This window comes from Gymnoscopelus microlampas (assembly GCF_963454915.1).
Source record: "Gymnoscopelus microlampas genome assembly, chromosome: 13".
Classification (NCBI taxonomy): Eukaryota; Metazoa; Chordata; class Actinopteri; order Myctophiformes; family Myctophidae; genus Gymnoscopelus; species Gymnoscopelus microlampas.
In genome coordinates, this window is record NC_139950.1 from 16,957,505 (window position 1) to 16,981,943 (window position 24,439).

Here is a 24,439-nt window from a genome sequence, read left to right on the forward strand (position 1 = left end):
TGTCTTCTTCTAAATCCTATGAGGTTAAGTACAGTACGTTGTTGTCACCAGTGTCTTTCATCTCTCTGTGGCAAGAGAGTTGCATCAGGGGTTTACAAACTGATGGATTGTGGTTCAAGACCAGTCAGGAACATTTTCACTGTCCATCTAAATTCTATAAGGTTAAGTTTTCTAAAAAGGATAAGTATTACATTCCCATTCAAAGTTGCTGTGTCAGTGTGGCATAAGTGAAAAGTCAGGGGTTTATATACTGCCTGTTTGTGGTTCAAGGCCAGTAAGGAATATTTTCACTAGCCATATACATTCTAGAAGGTTAAGTATTACATTCCCATTAACATATGTTGTGCCAGTGCCGTTTTTTCCCATATCATTGGAGTGGATTGAACTTTCGGTGACTCGACGCGTGTGTGTGGACGCACCCATACTGACACCAGGATACTGACCAGGATATTGACCAGGATACTGACACCAGGATACTGACCAGGATATTGACCAGGATACTGACACCAGGATACTGACACCGGGATATTGACACTGGGTTATCGACCACTGACCAGATAATCAAATCTGGTCAGATAATCAAATATTACGCTTATCTGACCATGTATGGGTTATGCAGTAATGTAGCTATCACAAAAGTTAACTATCTTTCATGCATAAGGAAATACCCACGAGGCTTTTTATATTATAGGCTTCATTCACAAGTTTATGTATTTAAAATACAGAAAATCTGAAAGTATCTTGATACAAATTAGAAATTACATCGATTTTATTCCCCGTCCCAGCCAAATACAAATTACGAAATACAAAAAAGTATTTGAAATACGCATTTCAAATGCAAATCTCTGTGTGTACGGATGAAGAACACTTGAAGCACTTCAGGTACTTTAAGCCCCTGTTCCACTGCAGGCTCAGCACGGCTGGCTGAGAGGGATAAGGTGCATATGTCTGAGTATTGTTGAGCCAGCATGTGTCTGCTGTAGTGCAGCTTTATATCACCGCTGTCGGGTGGAAACCTTGTATGTCCAAAACCGTAATGCATATACTGTATAAGCATAATTAATGTATTGTTCATATAATTGTGAACATGTTTTTTTATGATCAGCCCTCTACAAACATGACATAAGATGCTGTCATCAATAGTGAGGTTTCATGACGCATAACATCGCTGACAGGTGGAAACCTTGCATGTTCAAAAGCGTTTCTTCTCAGGAAATGAAAAAAATAGCATTTTGTTCCAGTGGATCCAAAATAGTCATCATTTACTCACAATTTCTGGCTAATACTTTTCATCGGTTAAATATTTATAAAACACACGGACAGACATTTTCAACCTTGCCGCCCTATTTTGGGCATGTCATTACAGGCCACAATTCTCACTTTCCAATTTAAAAAAATATATACTGTAGCCGATCTACAAGCTCACAACGCTTCACATTGCAACACTGTCATACAGCTAAGTATCAAACAGGGCAATTTAAGAAAAAACACAAAAAGTTGGAATATGGAGATAAGAGGTTTCTGCCCGACAACAATGTCGTATGGTTGTGGCTTGTAGGCAGGAGATAATGCACATGATGGCATGAAGCTCTGGCAGCAGAAAAACAAATCACCAAAAAGGGAGAAACTGCACACTGACTCTAGCCCTGGAAATTAAGCTAGTTCTGCAAAAATACAAGCTCACAACGCAGTGTGGATGCAACACACTGTGAGCTTGTAGATCAGCCGTTTTGGGGGGCCGCGCGATACCGCAGTGCGATGAAGTATAAATGGACTGTGAGTTGTGCCAGTAGTACTGTACGTGGCTTGTAAACATAATGGCAGTGCAGTGTGTGTGTGTGTGTGTGTGTGTGTGTGTGTGTGTGCGTGTGCGTGTGCGTGTGTGTGTGTGTGTGTGTGCGTGTGCGTGTGCGTGTGCGTGTGCGTGTGTGTGTGTGTGTGTGTGTGCGCGCACCAGGGTCTCTAAAGGACACGAGAAGACAGTACAAATCAATGACTGGTGGGAAAAAAAAGAAAACGTAATCAAGTGTAAATGAGGTTTGCTCTGAAAGCCAGACAGTCGGCACATGAATTGCATGCAGGGTGTGACAAAGGTTTTCCTCAGAGTTCCTGACTCTGAGAAAGATGTTCAGTTCATTAGAAGTGTGACTATTTACCTTGTCGTTTATTGATCATGCTTTTCATTCATGCTTACTGTGCTTATTCCGATCTCGCACTTGTAAGTTGCTCTGGATAAGAGGGTCTGCTAAATGCCCAAATTTTAGATTGTAAATGATAAATTCCCAGGTGAAATGTTTTGCCTGTACAATGTTGCTGTATTTTACTGTTGAGCACCAAAAACACTTTGATTTCAAACTTGGCTGAAGTGCGTTGGACTTCATCTGTGCTTCTCAATTTGGACCTTTTTCAACCACACACACGATTTACCAGTTACCACTAAGCTTCACAAAAATCGGTTCCAGATTTTGACCGTAATAAACTAAGCTAGACAAACAAAAAACAAATGTTGACTTGTGTTGTAGCTGTGGTGGCCGGCACTGGCCCGGCAATGTAGTATCAAAATCAGTTGAACCATTTTAACCCTATATAGCCTACTCACAGCTCACAACGTGCGGTTATGCGACGCGTTGTGAGCTCGTACATAGGCTATTTTCAAAGATATTTGAATATTTTTAAAACATTTTAACAACAGCACTCTTGTATGGGGTCCCTGGTACAAAATAGTCTTTGACATGAAAACGTTTGAGAACCACTGCAGTAAATGAATAAATCGTCTCTGTCGGGTGGAAACATCATAGGGGTATGTCCAACACAGTTACTTTTCAGGATTCAAATAAAGAAATAGCAAAAGTAGCAGGTCGACAAGCTCAAAACGTATCGCTTCGCGCCGCGTTTAGAGCTTGTGGATCTGCTACTTTTGATGCTTTTGTGTGACGCTGTAGTATGATCAAGTAGGGCCTGAATTTATGAAAAAAACACAAAAAGTTAACCTATGGAGATAAGAGGATTCTGCGCGACAGCAACGAAATAATACAAGAACTCATACAAGTGTACTCATTCTGAGACTGAGCACACTCTTGTGATCAATGCATCCTGCCTGTTTTCCCTCTCCAGATAGTGGCGGCCATCTTGGCCATAGCAGGCATAGTGATGATGACGTACGCGGATGGATTCCATGGTCGCTCTGTCATCGGCATCACTCTGGTGGTGGCTTCGGCTTCTGCATCAGCACTCTACAAGGTACTGTATGAGTATGAGGCACACAATTACAAGTAAGCAACAGCAGCAATACCACAATGTCGATGCTGTCGGGCAGAAACCTCTTATCTCCATATTCTAACCTTTTGTGTTTTTTTTGTAAATTAGCGTCCTATTTGATCATACTACAGCGTCACACAAAAGCATCAAAATCCTGAAAAGTAATAGTTTTGGACATATGAGGTTTCCACCCGACAGATATCGTAACAGGCCTGAATTAAAACTTTTACTTGAGTAAAAGTACAAAAGCATTGGCATCAAAATATACATAATACTTACTTTACCAAAGTTAATGTACTCAGATGTTTCAAAATCTTGTCAAACTTTTTCGAAAATTGCAGATCTGCAAGCTCACAACGCGTTGAGATGCGATGCGCTGTGAGCTTGTAGATCGGCCATTTCCTTATACACTAAAGTATAAAATGGGCTTAACTGGTAAACATATGTTTTGTAATAATAATATAAATCTACCAAGTAACTAGCATAACAAATGTTTTTAAATAGTTGTAGTGGAGTTAAAAGTACAATATTTGCCTCCGAGATATAGTGGTGTAGAAGTATAAAGTATTGATGGACAAAATGGACATACTCAAGTACTGTAACTGAGTAGTAGTAAGTGCTTAATTTGAACTGTATGATTTATATGCTACCATTAAGCCCTATTTGTAGTCATGACAAGATCTAAAACATTAAAAAAGAAAATACATAGTCCTGCACATGCTGAAAATACAAATACAATTAAGCAGGTGCTTGACAAAAAGAAGTGTTCTATTAATGTTGCAGCTTTTTAAAATACATTTATAGCCGCAGTCCCCACATCCAAAGTGTGGTTTAAATCTTGTTAAATTTAAGTGTGGTTAACCTCTGATCAATAAATGTATTTTTCTCACCCAGATAACATCCATAAAGGAGTTTTATAGTACCTCAAACTTGGCTCTATCTTTGCCCTCATGTAGCATTCCAGGACCTATTACTTATGCCAGTACTGCGAGAATGACTCAAAAGAGGACCCAGTAGTCTACACTGATTCCAGTCACATCTTCACTTGTTCACTTTTATAGCCAATGTGTTTAATATATTTGGAATTCTCAAGTTATAAATTAATTGAAATGTAAATATCGTAACCTAGTACTTGCCATAATATTATGTGTACAACACAAAGAAGGAAATTATACATTAAAGCCTGTGCTTCTGTGCAAACATTAAGCAAGAATATTAGAATAAACAGCCTGATGTTATGAGAAGACAGGATGAATGTCATATACAATACGTTGTCACATTGGCCCATGCATATACTCACTTTTAATGTGTGTCATCAATGAGGTTTAGTGGTGTCATAAAACTCCACCGCAGCACATGCACACACGGCCGCGAGTAATCAAGCAGCATCATAAAGGTTTAGTGTCCACCGTGGTGGCGTTTGTCGGGCGTCTGTGCGAACACAATTGGCCCGGGTTCGGGGAGGGAAGCAGGGCAGGGAGGGTGATATTGGTCATTGCATGTACTCCTACGGACTGGGGCGGCACCTGTCAGCAGGGAGTGTTGAGCGGGAGGAGTAGGACGGTGGGGGCTCCGTCAGTCATTAGGATACAACAGCATTGACAACACAGAAATGTGTGTGGGGAGGAATGAATTGGCAAAAACGATTAAATTGGGGAGAAAAGGGGGTAAAAAAATATTGGCTACTCTCTAAATGAAATAAAATAAAATAAGATAAAACAATAAAGGGTTAGTGTTCTCTTCTCTCTTGTAGAGAAAATATCCACACACGCGCGCACACACACACACACACACACACACACACACACACACACACACACACACACACACACACACACACACACACACACACACACACACAGAGGAAAGCAGCACTGTTTCACATGTGCAGGTGGCTTTGTTTACTTCCCGTTAGTCTGGCCATCCCACGCTGGTCTGTTCAATCAGAGCCAAACTACAGACATGCACATTATGCATGCATGCATATCAGCTGTTTATGCATGTCTTTGATGAGGTTTGCGCAACTCAGGTGCACATGCCAATGGCATATGTGCCAACGTCACGTGGCACATGCCATTGGCATGTGCACCTGAGTTGACGTGCACTACTGTATGTCACACCAGTTTTCAGTGAGTGGCGACCTGAAAACCGCATTTTGGAGATAATAATCCATATGAATGCCTTACAAATATGCAGAGTGAAAAAAATGTAATCTTGTGATTTTATAATATAATGACCTTGACCGTGGTTTTCTTCTTTGAACAGTGGAGATACAATGTTTCTACCCGACAGTGACGTCGGGCAGAAACATACTACAGTGTCCCACAAAAGTAGCAAAAATAGCCGATCTACAAGCTCACAGCATGTTGCATTGCGACGCGTCGTGATCTTGTAGATCGGCTATATTTGCTACTTTTGCATTTGAATACTGACAAGCGACCGTTTTGGACAAACAATACCAGGTTTCCGTCCCGACAGCGACAAAGTAAGCAGGTGACATGACTGTGCAGGTCTGCTCTGACAGACGCTGGGTGGTTTAGTTGCTTTGCTACCCGGCCCACAGGCTGTGATGTCTTATAGAGATTGGTATTCGGTCCCTCCCTGGTGGCGCTCATGTCTTGCTGATAAACAAGACAGCGTTGAGCCAGTGCCAGGTACACAGGCAGTCACTTGGCAGGCCGCATGCTTTGCTATACCCACAAATAGCTACATTTGAATGCCTGAAGTATTTAGGGTTTAAGTGGTTGATGTATGTTTTGTACTAATAATCTAAATCTGCAAGGTAACTAGTATCAAGAAATTGAAACAGGAAAGGAAAGTGAATGTACCTTTAAATTTTACTTACTGTAAGTGCAGTGCTTGGGTAAAATGTACTTAACCCATTAAAACCGGGAACGCATCTGCGTAAACCACTTTATCCATATTTTATACTTTAGCTATTCAAAAATAGCAGATATACATTTGCTATTTTTTAAAATGTGTGAAAATCTTTGACTATATATATTTTTTAAAGCGAACATTTTTAACTCAAATCTTTGCTTCTGGGGGTCCCTAGAACATATTTTGAGATTGGGTCCACGGCCAAATACATATCATTTTGGGTGGCCCTTGACATGAAAAAGACATGAAAAACCACTGATTATAGCAACATAAGTTTCTTTTTTAAAACTATTAGGATTTAGAAGACATTTGTAGAATCCCCAGAAGCAAAGATTTGAGTTAAACATTTTCGCTTTAAAAAAATGATATTCAAAGATTTGCACAAATGTTCATGATTTTTCAAACAATACCAGATCTACAAGCTCATATGCGCTTGTATATCTGCTATTTTGCCAGGCCCCTGCTGTGAATTCACGATGTGTCTAACCTATCGACCGTCTCTCTGCTTTTAAATCCTTCCATATACACTAGGTGCTGTTCAAGATGGTCCTGGGAAGCGCCAAGTTCGGAGAGGCCGCCCTCTTCATGAGCATCGTTGGCTGTGCCAACTTCGTCTTAATCAGCTTTGTACCGGTCATGCTGTATTTTACTCACGTGGAGTACGTTGGCTCGCTAGAAGACATCCCCTGGGCCTATGCGTGTGGAGTGGCTGGCCTGCTTCTAGGTATGGAAGTAGGATATCGCTGCTGTTGGGCAGAACCCTGTTAGAGCTAGTTAATTAGTTTTCCAGAGGAAGTCACTCTTTATGTCTTCATGTTTCAAGGTGCTGTGCTTTTGCTCTTGCCCCGCAGCGTTCAACATGCTGGTGAACTTTGGCATCGCCATCACCCACCCCAAACTGATCTCCCTGGGCATCGTTCTGAGTGTTCCTATCAACGCCTGTAAGCTCCTCTCACCCTATAAACATATGAATAGGCTCTATGTATGCACAGCAGCCATATTGGAAAGAAATTGGCCCTCTCACCCTATCTACATGACACTGGCAGGGTAAAAAAGATTCTTCACCAACAGACTGTTACACACACAGCACTTTAGGAGATATTTTCTGCCTGCAGCGATAAGACTGTACAACTCCTCATCTGGTTGGCTGGATCAGGCTGATTTAGGATGGAGGATGTTGAATCCAAGCTATTGGACTCTTTAGTAGTGTTTGGTCTGTCGCTTTTAATATTATAGGTTGGACTATGCTTAGATGCCTAAATTAGATGTTTTTGTATTATGTGTTTGTATTGATTGGCGCCTCCTCCGGCTCTGAGGCGTCTGTATCTCGGGCGCCTTTCCTGACTACTGGCCAATCACAGCGCGTCTTTTCCGGGACTTGGCAAAATCTAGTTGTATAAAAATATAACAGGATATTTTTTATACAACTAGATTCTGACGAGTCCCGGAAAAGACGCGCTGTGATTGGCCAGTAGTCAGGAAGCTTGCCTTCTCTGCGTAATATTGTTATACAGCAACATTCGACCAAACCCCGCCCTGCGATTGGCTGAATACATAAACGAGAAAACAAGGACTCCGCCCCCAGAGGGGACGGTGGGGGCATTTACAGTCTAATACAGACCAAAACTCTAGTACGTTGCGAAGTTCGCTTTGAGCCTACTCAGCCCCGTCCGAGTTATGTACCGAAAGGCACAGAATAGTAAACAATGTTGTGGGGACTGTGTTTGCCCCAAGCGTCACTCAAAGTGACCACTGGCCAATCACAGCGCAACTTTTCCGGGCTGGGGCGGGTCTTGGCAGAATGTTTTCGCATATCACTATCACGCGTCGCGGCTGCCACAGGTCTCTCCAATGAACTGCAGAGGCCAATGAGGTATCTAGGTTTCTATATCTATGGAATAAAGTACCTACCTACCTACCTCCTACACAGGTGTTACCACTTACCAATGATACTAATGAAGGCTCTGTTCCATTCAGTGTATCACAGTGGTTCTCAAACGTTTTAATTTCAAGGACCCCCATAACTCTTGAGTGTACAAATGGAGCCAAATGGACCATTTGGTTCCATTTATTCACCCTCAGAGTTACACACCTGTAAGGGGACATTTGGAACCCCCTAAAGGAACCATGAGGGTCCCTGGACCCTCAATTTGAGACCAACTGGTGTCGCAGTCGTTCCAGAGAGCCGTTCCAGAGGTGCTGACAGCACACTGTCAGCACCCTGACTCTGTTTGACCAGAACGGAACAGAGAGACTTCATTAGTATAATTGGTAAGACATGTGAAGGAAGCAAGGAAAAGGCCCAATTTCTTTCCAATACGGCTGCTCTGCACAGAGCCTATTACAATATTTCAGGAAATGGAATACAAAAGTAATGCTCACATACTAACAACACAACAACAGGAATGTCCACAGAGGTTTGGCAGATGCAAAAATAGAATCTTTAAAAAAAAGATGATCCATAGTGAAACAAATTAAAGAGTGCTACCTAACCCAAAGAAAAAGTGTAGGCGAAGATACATTTAATAGATTACAAAAGATTACAAAATACATTTAAAAGAACCATCCTCAACCTGCCATAAAGACTCCATGGCTCAAATGATTAATCAAGGGTTTATAAACAGAAAGTTTAAGGACCAAAACTCCAGAAGGAAAAAATCTATTACAAGTATTACATTCTCAGTTAATCATTACATTCTCAATTGCATGTTGCATGCTAGCATGGCACATGAGTCAGGAGTACAAACCATGGCTCAAATGATAAATCAGGGGTTCATAATCTGAATATTCTGGGTTCAAAACTCCCGAAGAACAATTTTCACTTTCCATCTAAATTGTGAAAAGTGAGTTAAGTATTACATTCCCGTTCGTATCTCCTATGTCAGTGTGGCTCAATCGATGAATCAGGTGTTTATAATCCAAAGGTTCTGGGTTCAGAGCTCCCAAAGAGCATTTTTCACTTTCCATCTAAATTGTGAAAGGTGAGTTAACTATTACTTCCCGATTGCATCACCTATGTTAGTGTGGCTCAAATGATAACTCAGGGGTTTCAAGTCCGAGGGTTCTGGGTTCAAAGCTCCCAAAGAGTATTTTTCACTTTCCATCTAAATTGTGAAAGGTGAGTTAACTATTACATTCCCAATTGCTTCTTCCATGCTAGCATGGCTCAAATGATAACTCAGGGGTTTCAAATCCGAGGGTTCTGGGTTCAAAGCTCCCAAAGAGCATTTTTCACTTTCCATCTAAATTGTGAAAGGTGAGTTAACTATTACATTCCCCATTGCGTCTTCCATGCTAGCATGGCTCAAATGATAACTCAGGGGTTTCAAATCCGAGGGTTCTGGGTTCTGTTACATTCCCGATTGCTTCTTCCAATCAACTTTAAATTGCCTGAAACTTACTCCTAACAGGGTTTTTTTTGGGGGGGAACAATTTTTTTTTCGTTTCAGTAGTGACACCATTGTGTCACTACCGAAACGGGAAAAAAATGACTAAGTCCAGAGCTCGATGAATGTTAGGGACCAAAACAAAAGTCACTACAAATCAACTTTAAATTGCCTGAAACGTACTCCTAACAGGTTTTTGGGGGAACAATTTTTTTTTCGTTTCTGAAACGGAAAAAAATGACTAAGTCCAGAGCTCGATGAATGTTAGGGACCAAAAAAAAAGTCACTACCAATCAACTTTAAATTGCCTGAAACGTACTCCTAACAGGTTTTTGGGGGAACAATTTTTTTTTCGTTTCGGTAGTGACACCATTGTGTCACTACCGAAACGGAAAAATAATTACTAAGTCCAGAGCTCGATGAATGTTAGGGACCAAAAAAAAGGTCACTACCAATCAACTTTAAATTGCCTGAAACGTACTCCTAAAAGGTTTTTGGGGGAACAATTTTTTTTTCGAAACGGAAAAATAATTACTAAGTCCAGAGCTTGATGAATGTTAGGGACCAAAAAAAAACTCCTAATAATACCTATTTGATTTGACATCCTGACTTGCTGCTGTAGCTGAGGCTTGAACCTGTTACCTGCGGCTCTCTAGTCAGTGACTCTATCCATTCACCTACAGCTGTTTCCTTGGGATCTGTGGTTCTGAAACGTTTTGTTGTCAACCCCCCAAATTGACATGTATTTGGGCAGTGGACCCCAATGTGAAAAGATGTAGTGTCAGGGCCCCCCATGAAAAAGATTTATATTTATGCTGTAACACATTTTAAAGTTATTTGTCTGTAAAGTACTACCAATCAACTCTAAATTGCCTGAAACGTACTCCTAACAGGTTTTTGGGGGGACAATTTGGGCCTCCACACTTTTTATCGGATTTAACTTTCGTTTCGGTGGTGACCAACTTTCGTTTCGGTAGTTTGATTACAAAATGTAAGTTGTGTAAAAAATAATCTGACTATACTAAGTTGTTATTTGTTTAAGTCAGGCTATACTCTACTCAGAGTCATAAGTTTACAAAATGTACAGTGAACGTCTGTGCGGTTTGTCTTCATCACTGAAAATGACGTACATGGAAACTGCTGTCATGTGCAGTTGGGGTGAAGAAACACAACCATTTCACTCCTAATAGTACCTATTTGATTTGACATCCTGAATTTGCTGCTGTGGCTGAGGCTTGAACCTGTTACCTGCGGCTCACTAGTCAATGACAATAACACATTTTAAAGTTATTTGTCTTGTTTGTTGTTCAAGTCAAAGCACCAGGAAGGCTGTACTTGAGAGCCATCTGTTAGCTCAATGGGTTGAGACACAGTATTCATGATCCAGAGGCCATGAGTTCAAATCCCATTGATGTCTTTCCTATGAGTCTTTCCTTTGCAGACTGGCTTCCAGAAGATCAAGTGAAGATCACCAGGAAGGCTGTATTTGTCATCCAACTGTTAGCTCAATGGGTTGAGACGCAGTATACATGATCCAGAGGCCATGAGTTCAAATCCCACTGGTGTCTTTACTGTGATGCTTTCCTTTGCAGACTAACTTCTAGAAAAACAAGTTAAAAGCACCAGGAGACCTGTAACTCTCAGCCAACAGCATAGCTCAACTGGTAGAGCGTCTGTCCAATAACATGACTTGACTTCACTTGAGTGGGTTCGATTCCCACTCGAGTGAAGTTTCCCTGGTATCTTGGGGCAACGGATAAATTGACTGATATCCTTAGTGATGCTTCCCTTTGCAGACTAACTTCCAGTAAACAAGTTAAAAGCACCAAGAAACCTGTAACTCTCAGTCGACAGCATAGCTCAACTGGTAGAGCGTCTGTCCAATAACATGACTTGACTTCACTTGAGTGGGTTCGATTCCCACTCGAGTGAAGTTTCCCCGGTATCTTGGGGCAACGGATAAATTGACTGATATCCTTAGTGATGCTTCCCTTTGCAGACTAACTTCCAGAAAACAAGTTAAAAGCACCAAGAAACCTGTAACTCTCAGTCGACAGCATAGCTCAACTGGTAGAGCGTCTGTCCAATAACATGACTTGACTTCACTTGAGTGGGTTCGATTCCCACTCGAGTGAAGTTTCCCCGGTATCTTGGGGCAACGGATAAATTGACTGATATCCTTAGTGATGCTTCCCTTTGCAGACTAACTTCCAGAAAACAAGTTAAAAGCACCAAGAAACCTGTAACTCTCAGTCGACAGCATAGCTCAACTGGTAGAGCGTCTGTCCAATAACATGACTTGACTTCACTTGAGTGGGTTCGATTCCCACTCGAGTGAAGTTTCCCCGGTAACTTGGGGCAACGGATAAATTGACTGATATCCGTAGAATAACTTGTAGGAGTGTGCTGGTTCAAATCCAGTTCAACCCAGGACCGAGCGGTCCTGGGTTTGATTCCCACTAACGTCAAGTCCCCGGTAAATTGGGGCAGCGGATAAATTGACTGATATCCGTGGTTCAAATCCAGTCACCACCTTAGTAACTGAGACCGAATCTGGCCAATTCGGTCTCAGTTACTGAGATAGATAGAGGGTGTGTAGAGTGGGCGGAGTAGAGTAGGGGTAGAGTAAAGAGGGAATGTAGTGGGAGGAGTAGGATTAGGGGGAGGATTAGGAGTAGGACTAGGGGGAGGAGTAGAACTAGGGGGAGGAGTAGGACTAGGAGTAGAACTAGAGTAGGGGGCCAGAGTAGGAGAAGGGGGAGGAGTAGGGCCAGAGTAGGAGAAGGGGGAGGAGTAGGGCCAGAGTAGGAGAAGGGGGAGGGCCCAGAATAGGGGGAGGAATAGGGGGAGGAGTAGGAATAGAGACCGGAGTAGGGCCCAGAATAGGGGGAGGAGTAGGGCCAGAGTAGGAGAAGGGGGAGGGCCCAGAATAGGGGGAGGAGTAGGAGCGGGGGAGGAGTAGGGGGAGGGCCCAGAATAGGGGTTGGGGGAGGAGTAGGGCCAGAGTAGGAGAAGGGGGAGGGCCCAGAATAGGGGGAGGAGTAGGGTGGAGTAGAGGCCAGGAGAGGGATATGGTTTTGGTTTCTGTATGGAGGTGAAATTTTATTAGAGATTTGCAATATCGCGTGTGTGGAGATTTGCAATAAGAGGACAACTAGAGGGAAATAGGAATGTTGGCCTTAACTACCTTCACTCCTCCGGCCTCTACTCCTACTCCAGGCCCTACTCATCCGCCTACTCCTGGCCTCTATTCCTACTCTGGCCCCTATTCCTCCCCCTATTCTGGGCCCTACTCCTCCCCCTATTCTGTGCCCTCCCCCTTCTCCTACTCTGGCCCTACCCCTCCCCCTACTCCTCCCCCTACTCTGGGCACTACTCCTCCCCTCCTATTCTGGGCCCTCCCCCTTCTCCTACTCTGGCCCTACTCCTCCCCCTTCTCCTACTCTGGCCCTACTCCTCCCCCTTCTCCTACTCTGGCCCCCTACTCTAGTTCTACTCCTAGTCCTACTCCTCCCCCTAGTTCTACTCCTCCCCCTAGTCCTACTCCTAATCCTCCCCCTAATCCTACTCCTCCCACTACATTCCCTCTTTACTCTACCCCTACTCTACTCCGCCCACTCTACACACCCTCTATCTATCTCAGTAACTGAGACCGAATTGGCCAGATTCGGTCTCAGTTACTAAGGCGGTGACTGGATTTGAACCAGGACACTCCTACAAGTTATTCTACGGATATCAGTCAATTTATCCGCTGCCCCAATTTACCGGGGACTTGACGTTAGTGGGAATCGAACCCAGGACCGCTCGGTCCTGGGTTGAACTGGATTTGAACCAGCACACTCCTACAAGTTATTCTACGGATATCAGTCAATTTATCCGTTGCCCCAAGTTACCGGGGAAACTTCACTCGAGTGGGAATCGAACCCACTCAAGTGAAGTCAAGTCATGTTATTGGACAGACGCTCTACCAGTTGAGCTATGCTGTCGACTGAGAGTTACAGGTTTCTTGGTGCTTTTAACTTGTTTTCTGGAAGTTAGTCTGCAAAGGGAAGCATCACTAAGGATATCAGTCAATTTATCCGTTGCCCCAAGATACCGGGGAAACTTCACTCGAGTGGGAATCGAACCCACTCAAGTGAAGTCAAGTCATGTTATTGGACAGACGCTCTACCAGTTGAGCTATGCTGTCGACTGAGAGTTACAGGTTTCTTGGTGCTTTTAACTTGTTTTCTGGAAGTTAGTCTGCAAAGGGAAGCATCACTAAGGATATCAGTCAATTTATCCGTTGCCCCAAGATACCGGGGAATCTTCACTCGAGTGGGAATCGAACCCACTCAAGTGAAGTCAAGTCATGTTATTGGACAGACGCTCTACCAGTTGAGCTATGCTGTCGACTGAGAGTTACAGGTTTCTTGGTGCTTTTAACTTGTTTTCTGGAAGTTAGTCTGCAAAGGGAAGCATCACTAAGGATATCAGTCAATTTATCCGTTGCCCCAAGATACCAGGGAAACTTCACTCGAGTGGGAATCGAACCCACTCAAGTGAAGTCAAGTCATGTTATTGGACAGACGCTCTACCAGTTGAGCTATGCTGTTGGCTGAGAGTTAGAGGTCTCCTGGTGCTTTTAACTTGTTTTTCTAGAAGTTAGTCTGCAAAGGAAAGCATCACAGTAAAGACACCAGTGGGATTTGAACTCATGGCCTCTGGATCATGTATACTGCGTCTCAACCCATTGAGCTAACAGTTGGATGACAAATACAGCCTTCCTGGTGATTTTCACTTGATCTTCTGGAAGCCAGTCTGCAAAGGAAAGACTCATAGGAAAGACATCAATGGGATTTGAACTCATGGCCTCTGGATCATGAATACTGTGTCTCAACCCATTGAGCTAACAGATGGCTCTCAAGTACAGCCTTCCTGGTGCTTTGACTTGAACAACAAACAAGACAAATAACTTTAAAATGTGTTACAGCATAAATATAAATCTTTTTCATGGGGGGCCCTGACACTACATCTTTTCACATTGGGGTCCACTGCCCAAATACATGTCAATTTGGGGGGTTGACAACAAAACGTTTTAGAACCACAGATTCCAAGGAAACAGCTGTAGGTGAATGGATAGAGTCATTGACTAGTGAGCCGCAGGTAACAGGTTCAAGCCTCAGCCACAGCAGCAAATTCAGGATGTCAAATCAAATAGGTACTATTAGGAGTGAAATGGTTGTGTTTCTTCACCCCAACTGCACATGACAGCAGTTTCCATGTACGTCATTTTCAGTGATGAAGACAAACCGCACAGACGTTCACTGTACATTTTGTAAACTTATGACTCTGAGTAGAGTATAGCCTGACTTAAACAAATAACAACTTAGTATAGTCAGATTATTTTTTACACAACTTACATTTTGTAATCAAACTACCGAAACGAAAGTTGGTCACCACCGAAACGAAAGTTAAATCCGATAAAAAGTGTGGAGGCCCAAATTGTCCCCCCAAAAACCTGTTAGGAGTACGTTTCAGGCAATTTAGAGTTGATTGGTAGTACTTTGTAGTGACTTTTTTTGGTCCCTAACATTCATCGAGCTCTGGACTTAGTACATTTATTTTACCGAAACGAAAGTTAAATCCGAAAAAATCACTAAGTGTGGAGGCCAAAATCGTCCCCCCAAAAACCTGTTAGGAGTACGTTTCAGGCAATTTAGAGTTGATTGGTAATTTTCGTTTCGGTAAAATTTATTTTACCGTAACGAAAGTTAAATCCGAAAAAATCACTAAGTGTGGAGGCCAAAATCGTCCCCCCAAAAACCTGTCAGGAGTACGTTTCAGGCAATTTAGAGTTGATTGGTAGTACTTTGTAGTGACTTTTTTTGGTCCCTAACATTCATCGAGCTCTGGACTTAGTACATTTATTTTACCGAAACGAAAGTTAAATCCGAAAAAATCACTTAAGTGTGGAGGCCAAAATCGTCGCCCCAAAAACCTGTTAGGAGTACGTTTCAGGCAATTTAGAGTTGATTGGTAATTTTCGTTTCGGTAAAATTTATTTTACCGAAACGAAAGTTAAATCCGAAAAAATCACTAAGTGTGGAGGCCAAAATCGTCCCCCCAAAAACCTGTTAGGAGTACGTTTCAGGCAATTTAGAGTTGATTGGTAGTACTTTGTAGTGACTTTTTTTGGTCCCTAACATTCATCGAGCTCTGGACTTAGTAAATTTATTTTTTCACCATTGTGTCACTACCGAAACGAAAGTTTGTCACTACCGAAACGAAAGTTAAATCCGAAAAAATCACCAAGTGTGGAGGCCAAAATCGTCCCCCCAAAAACCTGTTAGGAGTACGTTTCAGGCAATTTAGAGTTGATTGGTAGTACTTTGTAGTGACTTTTTTTGGTCCCTAACATTCATCGAGCTCTGGACTTAGTACATTTATTTTACCGAAACGAAAGTTAAATCCGAAAAAATCACTAAGTGTGGAGGCCAAAATCGTCCCCCCAAAAACCTGTTAGGAGTACGTTTCAGGCAATTTAGAGTTGATTAGTAATTTTCGTTTCGGTAAAATTTATTTTACCGTAACGAAAGTTAAATCCGAAAAAATCACTAAGTGTGGAGGCCAAAATCGTCCCCCCAAAAACCTGTCAGGAGTACGTTTCAGGCAATTTAGAGTTGATTGGTAGTACTTTGTAGTGACTTTTTTTGGTCCCTAACATTCATCGAGCTCTGGACTTAGTACATTTATTTTACCGAAACGAAAGTTAAATCCGAAAAAATCACTTAAGTGTGGAGGCCAAAATCGTCCCCCCAAAAACCTGTTAGGAGTACGTTTCAGGCAATTTAGAGTTGATTGGTAATTTTCGTTTCGGTAAAATTTATTTTACCGAAACGAAAGTTAAATCCGAAAAAATCACCAAGTGTGGAGGCCAAAATCGTCCCCCCAAAAACCTGTTAGGAGTACGTTTCAGGCAATTTAGAGTTGATTGGTAGTACTTTGTAGTGACTTTTTTTGGTCCCTAACATTCATCGAGCTCTGGACTTAGTAAATTTATTTTTTCACCATTGTGTCACTACCGAAACGAAAGTTTGTCACTACCGAAACGAAAGTTAAATCCGAAAAAATCACCAAGTGTGGAGGCCAAAATCGTCCCCCCAAAAACCTGTTAGGAGTACGTTTCAGGCAATTTAGAGTTGATTGGTAATTTTCGTTTCGGTAAAATTTATTTTACCGAAACGAAAGTTAAATCCGAAAAAATCACTAAGTGTGGAGGCCAAAATCGTCCCCCAAAAAACCTGTTAGGAGTACGTTTCAGGCAATTTAGAGTTGATTGGTAGTACTTTGTAGTGACTTTTATTGGTCCCTAACATTCATCGAGCTCTGGACTTAGTACATTTATTTTACCGAAACGAAAGTTAAATCCGAAAAAACACTAATTGTGGAGGCCAAAATCGTCCCCCCAAAAACCTGTTAGGAGTACGTTTCTGGCAATTTAGAGTTGATTGGTAATTTTCGTTTCGGTAAAATTTATTTTACCGAAATGAAAGTTAAATCCGAAAAAATCACTAAGTGTGGAGGCCAAAATCGTCCCCCCAAAAACCTGCAATACACTTAAACACAGAATTGATTATGAATATAAAGACAAAGGCTAATTAACTAATTGTTTATGAGTGAGTTAGTCTGCTTAATCTGTTAGTGGATGTGTGTACATTACATTACATTACATTACATTACAGTCATTTAGCAGACGCTTTTATCCAAAGCGACTTACAATAAGTGTAAAGCAGTGGTTTTCAAAGTGGGGTCCAGGGGACCCTCATGGTTTCTTGAGGGGGTTCTGAATGTCCCCTTACATTTCTGTAACTCCCGAGAGTGTACAAAATGGAACCAAATGGACCCCTAATGGTCCAATTGTACACTCTCAGAGATATGGGGGTCATTAATTAAAATGTCTTAGAAGTAAGGAGTTGGATGATGGATGCAAACCAAAAGACAAACAAGCCAAAATGTGAGAGGGGAGAATGAGAGACTCCAAAAGTAATCAAGACTGCTGTCACTATGCGAGTCAGGAGGGAGTGCAGGACAGAAAGACCAAGGCAGACTAGTTCAGATACATGGAGTTTTCTTGTTTTTATTATGACAAAAACCAGGGAACACAAGGAGCACGAGAAGGACTAGGAGGGCACTTGCAAGTTTCACTTGTAAAAGCACAAGAAGAAAGCCTACATACACCGAATCAAGGAGACTAGATCAAACACTAAGATACTCACAGACAACTACATACAACAAACATACTGGCAGTGAAGGACAAACAGAAACACATTGGAGACACAGGTGCTTATCTATGGACAATCAACACACGATTGGCTAGGGCTAAACAAGACACAGGTGAACAACATTTGCAAATGACATGGTGAGACAAGACAGGTAGCAGCAAACAGGAAACACTCAGACATCACTACAAAACAAAAGGTTAAAAAGTGTAAATTAAAACTAGAACTAAGAAGATATATTTCTAAAATATGTAAAGAAACGCAACTGTATTGTAAAACACCAAGTATAACTAAGAAACAAGGAACACAACAGTTATTGTTAAAAAAAAACATCTGTTGGAACATTTTTCTCTGCACCCAGATTTACTCTTTCATTGAGAGCAAACAGAGGGATGTTTAATGTCATCAAAATACAAATCCGTTATTGTAATATCTTATAGTCATTAAATAGAGTTGCATCTTCCATATCAGTGTGGCTCAGGAGATATACCAGGGATTTATAAGCTGAGGGTTTAGGGTTTGAAATTCCTTAATATAATGTTTCACCCTCAATCTAAAATCGAAGAGGTTGGTTAAGTATTGCATTCTTACGTGAGTTTTCCATGTTAGTGTGGCTCGAGGTATTATTCAGGGTTTTATAAATAAAAGGTGCAGCATCACATTCTCAATTCTATCTTCCATGCTAGCATGGCATGTGAGTCAGGAGTACAAACCATGGGCAAGACACACACCTGTGTCCTATTTATAGAGACAAGATAGTCAATCAGACCACACACAGATGAATGAGACATGTTGCTTATAACGTAATGATAAAGAACATTATGGTTAATCACTAGAGGAGTATGATCCAATTTACAAACATTTAGCATATCCTAAATCTCAAAGTGAGTCTGGGGACCCCCAGGGGTCCTTGAGGGGGTTCCAGGGGTCCCCACCAAAATGAGTTAATATAGCATCAAATTCAGCGACGGGTTGTGAACTTGTAGTGCTATTTAAAAAAAATGTTTAACATGTGAAAAATATATTTTTTAACAACGCAAATCTTGTATGGGGGTCCCTGGTACAAAATATTTTTGGATTGGGGTCTGTGAATGAATGCATATTAATTTTTGGGTCTCGGGCATGAAAACAGTTTGAGAACCACTGCTTCATAGTGCTATGTATGATTCTAACACGTACTGTACTTTTGGTCTTCCAGTGGTGGACCTGTACACATGTGACATCCAGTTCAACTCAGTGCGTCTCATCGCTGTGTTCAGCATCTGTGTGGGCTTCCTCATGCTGCTGCTGCCTGAGGACTGGGACGAGTGCCTCATCCAGCTCAGGGCCAAGATGCGCAAGCGCGACGAGCCAGCAGAGGGCAGCGCAGAGCCAGGTGCCAACACAGGGCTCAACTGGAGCCGGAGAGCCAGGACCTCCATGTCAACGTTTGCACATTGATTCAGAGCAAGGTTATTATATAGTGTTTTTTATTTATCTATTTCAATTTCGGTTTAGGTTAGTTGGTTTGCTTTTTAAGTTTATTATTATAATTTGTTTTTTTAAAGACTTCATTTTACTTTAGTTAAGTTTGTGATGCGTTGTGATCTTGTAGATACATTTTATTTTATATTTTATAGGCTATTTTATATTTATTTTTTATTTTTGACAATGTTTGACAACAGGGCTTACAACTGGCATAGGTAAAATATCGGCATATAAGATTTCATATCCAACCAACATACTAGGCTTATGGATGAAATATTGAAGACTAAAATGAAACTAAGGACATTTTATCTATGATTTGAGTTTGTTTTAGTTAGTTTTGCAAACACACACACGTACACCCCTTAACATCCACCATGTCTGGGATGTTGGATTGAGGTGACCTGCCCTATTTTTCATTGCCTAGGAAGGAAATCATTTAATTATTACGGACTTGTTCATCTGTCTTCTTCAGGGTTAATGTAGACGTTTTGTGTCATTTGGGTCGTTTAAAGTTTTGACATACCTCTTAACTATTTCATACATACATCGCTACATACTTTTACCTGGGAAAACTTGCTATATTGCCTAAATATATATTTTTTTCTTTTTCAGGTTTGAGGAAGGAACAGAACTTTGTTTTTCTGAGGCAGTTGAAAACCTGTGAACCTTGGCGGCTTTTAACGACAAATACCTACCCATCACCTACCTTTAAGATCCAAAGACGAATGCCTGACAATACTGAATGCCTAACAAAGTAACAAGCAAGAGGAGAAACTTGACGGTGGCATCCTCCTCAGGTGTAAACTCCACGGCATAGCTGTATCTACCTGCCTTGGCGTGCACTGCACATGCATGCATACATTCACACCTCGGATGGATGGATGGATGGATGTCCCTGCTACTGTGAAGTCACTGAAGGTGTGAAGAGACAATGCCAGGACGTATCATTGTGAGCTGAATGAAGCTGTCACTGCGTGTGCCTCTCTACGCTTGGCAGGTGAGAGCAGTTCAGGCCGTCTTTGACCACACCGATTGGGCCCAGGTGTGGACCCGCTGTGATGACGCCGTCCCGGGGCGGAGCTCTCTGGACAGCCGATGTCAACACACCCACGGTTCTGTCTCACCGCTTAGTCACAAAGCAGAGACCCAAATGTAGGATATTTGCATTAACCTTTTATTTTTTAAATCCTTATCTGATGGTTCAGGTCTGAGACTGGACTCACACATGCACTTCAGCCAAGAGCCAACATCTGAAACGCAAGCCGATGCGTCAGGCGTGTCCAAGAAAACTACAACTGAAATGGCTGTCAGGTGGGATCAGTGCACAGCGCTTCTCTCCTATTGGTTGGCTAACCCGTCACGAGGTTGATCAATGTTAAACCCGTCGCGTCACACGCATCGGACTCAATGCGCTTCAGCGCCTCCAACGCGCCGCCTCTTTTCCTCACATATAATGGAAATGAACCGGGAAGCGGACGCGTCTGAAGCACATGTGTGAGTCCAGCCTGATTCACTGTGAAGGGTGAGATCTTGCAGTCATCCATAGAACTCTTTGTCCTGCCGTTTTGGTTGTTGAGACATTGGACACAGAAGCTATTTCTGTTTGACAGAGAATACACTAATTACAAAGACCAATGCCTGAAGGACAAAGGGTCATTTCACACCAAGCAGCATAACTATAACTATAATTAAGTGAGACTCCACACTGAAGAACGATAATGTTATGCAAACAGTGGCACCAAACACGCTACGCATTGCGCAGTCAAAGCTGTGTCAGAGCCCACACACGCGAAGGCAGAGAGAGATCTCGCCTCTGTGGTGCTGAAAGCGAGATATATGGATAATCTTAACTCTAATGATGAATTATAAGGAGGCGACCCTGAGGTAATGCCATTAAACATCTCCATTAATAACAACAAAACGACCACTGATTCCGTCAAATTCTATTGTTCAAGAAATCGCCCTGAAAGTGAATCAAGAAAGTGATTCAATCGATACCATTTACGACCGTTGTTATACAGTAGGTGTGTGGACTACGCCATCCTCTTCAATTACGACGATGTTTAAAACAACATAGTCATAGTTCTCGTGCTTGGTGTGAATATAGCGTTAAACTTGCAATGGGGTAACACTTTTAAGCTGATGATGGCAAATACCTGCTGGGTCAGAGCACTTGCCAACTTGGTCTCTTGAACATTTTATTGAAATTGTGGATCTTCTTTTGACTTTAGAGCATGTTAGTAATGGTAGTGTAAATAAGAGGAGAAAAACTCAGTTTTCTCTGAGAGATTATACATGCAGCAGCTTCCAAAACTCCTGATTGCTTAACTCTGTGACATTACTCACACTAGCAACCATCTCACACAGGTAACAATACTCACAGCTTCTGCTTCCAATCAACTCAATAAATAAATAGATGAAACTCCTCTTAACTGTAACGTGGTGCGAAGCAAGTACCATTTGGATGGACCAAAAAGACTCACAATAAGCAAGATAAACACTTTAAATACTTGAACCATACCTTAATTTATTTATTTATGTATTTATTTTTAAATGCAACCATAGGTATGTAAAGTAGCCTCCCCTTTGGATTCCAATCACAAGAGTTTACACTTAAAGAGCTTTTCAGATGGGGAGCGACAACTCCAGCCTGCCTTCTCGCTTGGATCTGCAAGGTCACACTGCGCTCCTCATGAGAATAGACACTTTTTAACACATTCAATCCGGGAACACATATCTGTCATTTTAGATTTCTTTGGATGTTCAAAAATAGCAGATATACAAGCTCATAGCGCGGCACTCGGTGCCGCGCTATGAGCTTGTAGATTCGCTATTTTTGAATAGCCAAAGAAATAAAAAAATGATTATTTCCCGGTCTAAATGGGTTAAAGCGTGGAAAAAAAACACATTTCAACTCTTGTCACGGCCGGGCAGGCGTGTGCCTCAGACGAGCGCGAACGCGACAGTTTCACTTCGTACCGCCTGGCATAATTACCCGCGCTTTCCTACCTGCCGCTCGGCTCTCAGTGAAAATGAATTACACAAGGCAGGTGGATCGCTCCCCTTGTGGGAAGCCCTTAACATTCTAATGTCAGAGCCACTAACACCAGCCAGTGGTGATGATCGGTTTCATTGTTCTCCTTTGGGAGAAGAATAACTTGCGACTGATGCAAAAATGTTTCACTGTGGCTTTAGTTTCACTATGCGAATGGCTATTATGTGTCCAGCTGTGCTCTGCTACATGAGCTAAATACTGTAGCTATTTTCATTCATGACACATCCCGAGGCATGTTGACTACTGTGACAAAAACTGTGTCGAAATATTTCCACATTTATGCTCCGTCGAACGGCGTTGCACATGGAAAATAGCAGATCTAATATCACACATCTGCGATGCGTTGCGAGATTGCAGACACTATTTTTGCCACGTAACACTGTCGAACGCTGAAGCATAAATCAGGTGAAGCCTTAGATTCATGGAGATTTTTAATTTTTTTTATGGCGTTCCTTGTGAAGGACAAATCCAAAAACAAGGAGCATGCTTGATGAATTGAAGAAAATAGGGGAACAGGATTATAACAATAATAAATAATAAAATAATAAAAAAGTTAATAATATTATCCATGTGTCTTGTATCCAGTCGGCAGCTCGTTTATGTACACACCTGCATATCGTTGTTGTCGGGCAGAAACCTCTTATCTCCATATTCTAACTTTTTGTGTTTTGTTGTAAATTAACGACCTACTTGATCATACTACAGCGTCACACAAAAGTATCAAAAGTAGCAGTAGCTTGTAGATCTGCTACTTTTGATAGCAGAAACCTTTTCATGTTTTTCTTCCTAAATGAATGCCTACTTCATCATACAAGAGTGTCGCACACAAGTGGTGAAAGTAGCCGATCTACAAGCTCACAGCGCTATTGATAATGTTAGACCGCTATTTTTTTCTTCAATTCATCAAGTATTCTGTTACTTCATTCACTGTAAAGGAATGCGACAAGAACAGTAAGTTAAGTACTCCTTGAATTCAGGGCTTCACTGGGAGAGTTGATAGAAGAATAATACATTTTTGGGGGTTAAGTGTCACTTTAATGCTGTGGTTCTCAAAGTGGGGTCCAGAAACTCCCACACGGGTCCTTGAGGGCGTTCCACGGGGTCCCCTAGCAAAATTAGTTAAAATCAGATTAACCACTTTAACCCCTATATACATTGGCTATTTGAAAATAGCTGATCTACAAGCTCTCAACGAGAAAACACAGTGAAAATTTTGGAATATCTTTGAAACATTTTAACAACCCAAATCTTGTATGGGGGTCCCTGGCACAAAATATTTTCAGATGGGGGTCTACGGCCAAATACATATCCATTTTTGGGGTCGTTGACACGAAAACGTTTGAGAACCACTGTTTTTATCAGGCACTGAAGACTGGTGTACAGATTAGTGTGTGAACTGCCTCGTTGTGAATGTATTGCCATCACTCAACCATGCACGCTAGCTATGTAGCTACTATGTACTTTTTAAATACTAACAAACTGGTGCAGAATCATCAGACTTTTTTATTTGTATTTCTTTTCCGCTGGTTGCCGACTAATCCGAGAGGACAGTGAGAGACTTACTATCTACAGAGGATTACGCATGCAGATATGACCAGAATAAGTCATATCTGAGAAGTCCACTTTCACTGCCTTTTGATTTGTTTTGCAATAGAGTAATGCTGTTTTTTCTAAACTTCATAAATGAATACCCTTTTTTATACTTCATCGTCTGACAGTGTGGCATGCAAGTAGTGAAAATAGCTGATCTACAAGCTCATAACACGTCGCGGATGCGACGTGTTATGAGCTTGTAGATCAGCTATTTTCGGCACGCGATGCTGTCGTACAAACAAAGTATAAAACCGTTTAAATCAGCACTGTTTCCCATTGTCATGCTCTATGACAATAAATAATTATATTGTATTCCTCTGGAATTATTGCTAGAAATAAATGTAAACCTTTGTAAGGAATGATTTTTACACTGAAATGCAACATATGATTTTCACATTTGAGGAGAAAAAAAAGAGAGAGAGAGAGAGAGAGAGAGATATTTAGAGCGTAAAAATAAATGTATTAGGTCTACTGTTGGTTGTCCTCGAGTGTAATCACATGTCCTACATAAAAAATACTTCTTTTAAATACAGTTTCCC

General features: G+C 41.7%; 1 protein-coding gene across 1 annotated transcript in view; it reads left to right on the plus strand.

The window, feature by feature from the left end:
• Positions 1-19,927, plus strand: part of slc35f3b (solute carrier family 35 member F3b) — a 64,330-nt gene extending 44,403 nt beyond the window's left edge. Inside the window, exons 5-9 of the mRNA XM_084077268.1 lie at positions 3,115-3,240; positions 6,670-6,862; positions 6,990-7,079; positions 18,984-19,236; positions 19,865-19,927. Coding sequence (XP_083933394.1) covers positions 3,115-3,240; positions 6,670-6,862; positions 6,990-7,079; positions 18,984-19,225 — 651 coding nt within the window. The 3' untranslated portion in view covers positions 19,226-19,236; positions 19,865-19,927. The remainder of the gene's footprint in view (positions 1-3,114; positions 3,241-6,669; positions 6,863-6,989; positions 7,080-18,983; positions 19,237-19,864) is intronic.
• Positions 19,928-24,439: the final 4,512 nt, after the last annotated feature.